At 45.5% G+C, this 7500-nt stretch overlaps 1 protein-coding gene across 2 annotated transcripts in view; it reads left to right on the top strand.

Annotated features, from left to right (window-relative positions):
* Positions 1-5418, top strand: part of glra4a (glycine receptor, alpha 4a) — a 39368-nt gene extending 33950 nt beyond the window's left edge. The window contains exons 8-10 of one of the 2 annotated variants that reach the window (XM_031587543.2): positions 25-174; positions 2823-2885; positions 4351-5418. In XM_031587543.2, coding sequence (XP_031443403.1) covers positions 25-174; positions 2823-2885; positions 4351-4644 — 507 coding nt within the window. In that variant the 3' untranslated portion in view covers positions 4645-5418. The remainder of the gene's footprint in view (positions 1-24; positions 175-2822; positions 2886-4350) is intronic. The other variant, XM_031587544.2, reaches the window with a different exon arrangement.
* Positions 5419-7500: the final 2082 nt, after the last annotated feature.

Raw genomic sequence — 7500 nt, 5'->3', positions numbered from 1 at the left:
GTGGGTGACCTTGTTGTGCCTTAGGTGTCCTACGTGAAGGCCATTGACATCTGGATGGCCGTCTGTCTGCTGTTTGTGTTCGCCGCCTTGCTCGAGTACGCTGCGGTCAACTTTGTCTCCAGGCAACACAAGGAGTTAATCAGACTGAGAAAGAGGCAGCGGAGGCAGAGAATTGTGAGTCACACACACACACACACACACACACACACACACACACACACACACACACACACACACACACAAAGAGGCTTCTGTCATGTCTGATTATACCCAGACTGGAAGAGTCCAAACACATTGTTTTAGCCTGCACTTTTTTCACTGCCAAAAACAACAACACGCTACAGCGACATGTCACACTACATGTGGGAGAATTCACATCAGCTTGTTTCCATGGTGATCACTGACCTGTGTGTAGAATGCACACTCTCTCCCTCTTCCACTCTCTATCTCTCTCTATCGCTCTCATTCTCTCATTCTCTCTTAATCTCTCTCTATCGCTCTCATTCTCTCTCAATCTCTCTCATTCTCTCTCTATCTCCCTCTTTCTCTCTCATTCTCTCTCAATCTCTATCTCTCTCTATCTCTATCGCTCTCAATCTCTCTCATTCTCTCTCTATCTCTCTCATTCTCTCTCATTCTCCCTCTTTCTCTCTCATTCTCTCATTCTCTCTCATTCTCTCTCTATCTCTCTCATTCTCTCTCTATCTCTCTCTATCGCTCTCATTCTCTCCCAATCTCTCTATCTCTCTCATTCTCCCTCTTTCTCCCTCTTTCTCCCTCATTCTCTCTCATTCTCTCTCATTCTCTCTCTATCTCTCTCTCTCTTTCCATCTCTGCTACCTACTGAAACATCTCTCCGTCCCCGTAGAGACAGAGGCCAAAACTCTGCCCACTGGTCTCAGTTCTGCTCTACAAACACTAAAGAGCCAAACACTTGAGAAGAAAATGACTGAAAGAGTAGAGAAGGGAGGGAGGGAGGGAGGGAGAGAGGGGGAGGCTAGGATGCACTTGGATTATACTTGGCACTACCGTACAGCATCCCTACTCACACACTGGAGCAGGCCGGCTGTCTGCTGCAGAGTGATGTTCATTTGCACTAAATGGGCGTTTTACCAGCTGTAGGACATTACTAAAAAATGGCAAAGTAGTTCTGTGGAGCAGGGAACAAAAGCCCCAACAGTCCCATTAAACATTCCTCAAAATGGGCCGGGCGGCGTTCCCAGTCAAGGCCCCTACACCCCTCCCCCCGCCCCCTCCTCCGGCCCCCACGCCAACCTACAAATCCTTGAGATTTACTGGAAACGTCCCTTGGATCGGAATCAATAATGGGACTGAAATCAGCATAACTCTCCATAAGAGTGTAAGGGGGCCCCTCCTCTCCTGCTATATGACTCTCAGTCAAGGTCTCCTAGGCAGCAGCCGCCGCTGGGGCTGTATCGACGCCGCGGATTGCGGCCTGACAGAGTTGTCTCTGCCGGACTGATGAGGCGTGCTGGTACCAGCGACTGACTGACCAGGTTTTGTCAATACTGCCTCCCCACTCTTTGAGTGGACCTTTAAAGGACAATAACAAAGCTGCCCATGTCAGTACTGCCTCCCCACTCTTGAGTGGACCTTTAAAGGACAATAACAAAGCTGCCCATGTCTTCTGCCATTCAGCCCCTGGGTGGGAGAGGCTCTCGTGACATGCTGCCGAGGCGGGGTTGATGCAGAGCTCTGTGACATGATTAAGTCCAAGCTTTTGCCATGACGAAGTACAAGACTTATACTCATTGGTACATGACAGCTTACATTTTTCATATACCTGCATTTCTTTCCTTAAGTGCACATTAATCAAAGTCAGTGCCCTTCCGGCTGTGTTTTCGTCTGGTTGTGATTGTCGCATTCTATTTTATTTTGCTAGTTCACTTGTTAGCGCATTTCCCTGTTCTAACATTAGGATACCCACATTTTCAAAGAGCCTTTTCTTAGTTGTCTCGCTTTGTTCTCTTTGGTATTTGTGAGCACTGTTACGCCACGTGTGAGACTTGTGAACAGTTCAGCTAGTTTTCAGAGCAGCTCCACTAAGACGACCTGAAAGGTTCTCAACCCACTGCAAAGTTGCAGAGGTGGGAACAGAATCACATTACTCTGATCTGTCTGTTCATGCCCCCCCCCCCTGATGGAGGAGGCCTTGGTGTGCCCCCGTGGGAGTGTGGAGTTCCTCCGGAGAGCTGCTAACAGCACCAGCTTCAGCACCCTGAGCCAGCACTCCAACACCTATCCACGGGTAAAGCCCTGCTGTGTGCGCCCCAACCGTAGTGTGTGTTCCCTGAGTACAACAATCCACCTCCCTTTTCAAACTCACACCTTCTCCAAACCTGGTGTATTACTTGCGTTTGCAAGATATGCTTCTGCACACCTGGACCCGCCTTTCCACCCAGAACCCTGGAAGTCTCAGTAGTGTTGTCATTCAAACCCACCTACCTGACCTTTACCTCAAATGGTGCTCTGTCATTGTGTTTTTAGCTTACTGTGGACCTATGTTCCCTCATGTTGTCAAAATGTCTTTATTTATTTTACTTTAAGTTAATTCATAGTGTTTTTGCTTTGACCTCTTCTTCTTCTTCCTCTTCTTCTTCTTTTATCATTATTATTATTATTATTATTATTATTATTATTATGTGTATATATATGTATTAGAATGTTTTTAAACCTTTCACTCCTTTTCCCTTAAACTTCTCCAAACTTCTGAGTATGGTGTTGTGTGCCTCCATCTGGGCTTTTTGAATGTGAAAACAAAATGATCTGTGAAGTAACTTCACACTTAAACATTTCCACAGACACAGTCAGTTTACACGCTAAGCTCCCCAGATTCAGGACACTGCATGGCGATGAGCAACGAGGTAAGAATGATCCCCACCAAACCACAGAAGCCTAAGAGAGAGAGAGAGAGTGAGAGAGAGAGAGAGAGAGAGAGAGAGAGAGAGATGGCAGTTCCTTTGAGGACGAGAGCCACAGCCAAAAAAAGTATGCGGTCCTATTATCTCAAGCCAAAGGGCTCATTACACCTTAGTGCATGACGTACCGCAGGTTTTAGGTGGAGGTATGGGGACGTAATTAAGGGGCACACAGGAAGTTTGCATCCTGCGCAACAAGGTGCAATTTGTCACCGGGGCAACAGACAAAGTGATGTGAGGGGCCTGAAACACACGCAGCCTGAGAGCAGAGCAGGAAGTGAGGCGGTGTTGCTAGACAACAGCACCCTGCACAGCTGGATACAGGAGGACCACTCAGTGTGACTGTCAGTGGAACTCTTAAAATAAGGTATAGATTAGACACTAAGCCCCTGGCAGATAGCCACAGCCTAACTTAGTGCTCCTCCTCTACCACACACACACACACACACACACACACACACACACACACACACACACACACACACACACACACACACACACACACACACACACACACACACACACACACACACACACACACACACTTATCCTTCAATGCCCGTGTCAATCCATAGTATATGACAAAGGCGTAGGATCACAAAGGATTGCAGGTGGGGGAGAAGGGATGAGCGTTAAGGGTCAGGGGAGGAGAAGAGAATCAGCTGCCAGGGCACCAAAAATAGAGCCCACATACATTCTCATCGGTCGCACCGACTGCGTCTTTCAAGGGGACTGTCAGAACTCAGCCATATGTCCATTAATATTCCATAGGCAGAGGCTGAGAAGAGCGGCTTGGTTTCAGGGGAGAGGACAGGGCACGGCCATCCATCAAATGGCAATACCCACTGGGAGTTTTTGTTGAGAGTCTGACTTTTCACATGGCTGTTTTTGAAAGGGCCATTACTTAATGAATGATTGTCTGTCTGTGCCCTCGACCCATTAAGAAAAGTAAAGGTTAATGTTTTGCTTTTTGGTGTTTTTTTTTTTTTTTTTTAATAATCATTAAGTATTCACTGTCAGCACACAAATGTGTGCTCTGTTTTACATGCAAATAGTGTCTATACTAGTAGTATACTAGCACAGAAGTATACTAGTAGTCACCATAGCAAATGATTACATGAGCTTGAGCCTGGACAGGTTCAATTTGAGGATATATCACAAAATCAATGGCACAGGAGAAACTACAGCACACACTTAAAGGATACAAGCTCCTTGGTCAGCTTATAAAATCCAGGAAGCACATGTATTTCATCTTCTAATATAATAATCTCCTGAACACACAGTACTCATGACAACTGCGATAAATCAACATTTAGAAAACTCTGCACTAAGGGCAAAATGAAAGAGGCTATTACCCGCTGATAGTGAACACAGAGAAGTCATCCGTTTTCCTCTCTGCCTCTTTTTCCAGGAGGAGGACCTGGTCCGGGACAGTCGAGGCTTCTATTTCCGTGGTTACGGCCTGGGCCACGGCCTGGGCCAGTGCCTGCCGGCGAAGGAGGGGGCCACTGTGTTTGCGCCGCCGCCGCCCCCCGTGCCCGTATTGTACGACAGCGACGCGGTGCGCAAGCGCTTCGTGGATCGGGCCAAGCGCATCGACACCATCTCCAGAGCCTTCTTCCCGCTCAGCTTCCTCATCTTCAACATCTTCTACTGGATCACCTACAAAGTGCTTCGACACGAGGACATCCACGCAAATTTGTAACGTGCCCTCTGCGCCCGGCCCTCTTTCAGAATATTTATTGCTACTTTTTTTCTTTCTTTCTTTCTTTCTTTCGTTCTTTTCTTTTGAACCGAAACTGCCTGTCAGAATCACATTTAAAAGAGAATGAAGCATTTCGGTGGCATATACTTACTATTTAAAAAAAAAAAAAAAAAAAAAAGTGCTGTCATTGCTAAACCTATGTGCTCAGGTGTGACTTCAGGATATCAACGAACACATGAAAAAAACGAGAGAAAAACAAGAGAGAACAACAGAGAGAGTGTCCACTCCAGCAACATGGATTCCGAGTGGCATTGAGCCGGTGTCTGTGGAAGGGTTTTACTTTTTTTTCCATTTGGGTTCGAGAGGACTAGCAACACAGGTCTTAGTGCCTCAAGAACTCCATTCAGGCCTAGGGGCAAAAAGGCGAGGTCTTCAGCGGACTGACTTTTTTTTTCCTTTCTTAAATGGATGGAACACACTGACTTGAATTTCATTCCACAGCGCATCTTTGAATGAATGTTTTTAAAAAACAATGTGTTTTTTACAACTTCCAATTGCCAAACAACTAAGGGGGGAATGGGATCTTTAATATCAGTAACTAATCAACAGTTGATGGTATGTTGTTTCAGTTATATATGACGAGGCTATACAGATATTATATAATGTAAAAAAAAAAAACCTGTACATAAACAGAGTTGCTCAATGATTGCAGACAGCACAAATGTGTATCTCTTTTTGTCTAAATTTGAATAAAATGGATATTCTGCCAGGAAACCAGAATTGTAAATGTGTTTCTTTCGGTTATCTCTCTGTGAGGGAAACACTCTGTTGCTGCTGCCACACTAAAGCAATCGGAATGTTCAGCAAATAAACTTCTGGCGTGTTCACGGAAAATACTTAGTCAGGATATTTACAGATTGATTTTCTGAGGACAATTATTCGAAGTCATATTTCTCCATTAGTTTCCATTAGGGAATGTCAGAAATTCTGCTCCGGATTCCATTCAGTTCTCTTCGCTCTATCATTTTGTTCAAATGCACAGCTTCCCTCCTGAACAAAAGCAAACCTCTGACTCCAGCTTCCTGTAATGACCTTTCTGGTCTTCCTCCTGAGGCCTTCATTATCACCAGCAGAAACATGCCAACTCTGACAGTATCCCTCAGTCAAACTCATTGTGATGGTCATTTCATTCATTCGTTCATTCATTCATTCATTCATTCATTCATTCATTCTGCTGCAGCAACACACTGAGGGCACCATGGAGAAAGAGAGAGATGGACAGAGAGAGATGGACAGAGAGAGAAAGAGAGAGCACATCTGTGCTAGGAAGGGGGAAAATTGGATTTTTAATGATAAAATAAAACAGTTTTTCAGAACTGATGAGTTTGAAAAAGGCTCGATGTTCAACCCTAACGATAGAAGAAGAAAAGTCAGAGTAGCAGCAATGGAATTTGCTGTCCTTCGCCGGTGCCTGGGTCATATCTAATAAAGCCATCCACATGCTCCTGTCCAGTGGTTTACAGGGAGGTGTGTGTGTGTGTGTGTGTGTGTGTGTGTGTGTGTGTGTGTGTGTGTGTGTGTGTGTGTGTGCGCGCGTGTGTGTGAAAGAGAGAGAGAGAGCGAGAAAGAGAGCGAGAAAGAGAGAGAGAGAGAGAGAGAGAGAGAGATTGCTTTGCAAAAATAAGATGACCATAATTATCTAGGTACTTCCATATAACCGTAGTCATTTCAGTATATTTACCATTCCATACACGATACCAGAATGCACCAGAGATAATATCTCAGTTACACGATTAGGGTGGTCGCTTGTTATTGTCTGATAGTTGGTTAAATCTGGGGATATTTGGGGGGAAAAACTCTGATGCTGTGGGGGATGGAGTGCAGTGAGAACTAGAATCAGCACATCGATTAACTCTGAGCCACACCACTGCCCGTTGCCACGGCTACGCTGCCTTGGAAAGACCATTGGGCAGATCAGGCTCGTCAGCCTTGTCAAGTTGATCACCTCTGCACTGCAGTGACACAATACTGACCAGGGCGACAGTAGGGAGACAGTTGTTGGCTCAAATCAATTGATTTTTGATAACAACAACATTTTCGGAGCACAACATCCACAAACACACACACATCATAGACACACACACACGCACAGACGCACGCACGCACGCACACGTGTTGCACGAGAGCTCCAAACAGGAAGTGACAGCGTGCAGCCTGACAGAGAGCCTGGGCCTCCTCCACTTGAGTGCAGTGTGCTGGGTTGACACACACGTTAAAGCCCTGCACACACTCGTCTCCTGACAGTTTAAGGAGATTTTTTGAAAGGAATCTGAGCGCAATAGGCAAATGTCAGAACGATTGGCTATTGTATATCACAACAGCCATTTACTCGCAAAGACCTGGGAGAGAGACACAGAGAGTGAGAGAGAGAGAGACAGAGAGAGAGAGAGAGAGAGAGACAGAGAGACTGCTTAGGATGCTTTGCCAACTCCCGTTTCTTTTTCTCGCATTCTCAGTGATCAAGAGAACACGCTAATGTTGAGCACTAAAAATAAACAGTGAGCTCAGTTTCCTCAAGCTGTTTGGTATATCTCTTTATACTAATTTTAGTCTCTCTTCAAACAAAACACCGGCCATTGTTTAGTTGTGTGGAGGGGAAAAATGCAGCTTTATTGGTGTAAGGAGCTTTCCTTAATCTGCACACCATGACTGACATGCACAAAATAGGACTGTGCTTTTCAGCCACCCCTCCATCACTATTCTCTCACTTTCACTCTCACTCTCTCGCTCTCTCTTTCTCCATCCATCTTGAAAGGAACATTTAGTCTCGCTGTGTTTTTATCAAGAGATGAAGTG

The sequence above is a fragment of the Clupea harengus genome, chromosome 20 (genome assembly GCF_900700415.2).
Source record: "Clupea harengus chromosome 20, Ch_v2.0.2, whole genome shotgun sequence".
Classification (NCBI taxonomy): Eukaryota; Metazoa; Chordata; class Actinopteri; order Clupeiformes; family Clupeidae; genus Clupea; species Clupea harengus.
The sequence above is the reverse complement of the archived record's forward strand: the minus strand, read 5'-3'. Positions and strand labels throughout refer to the sequence as shown.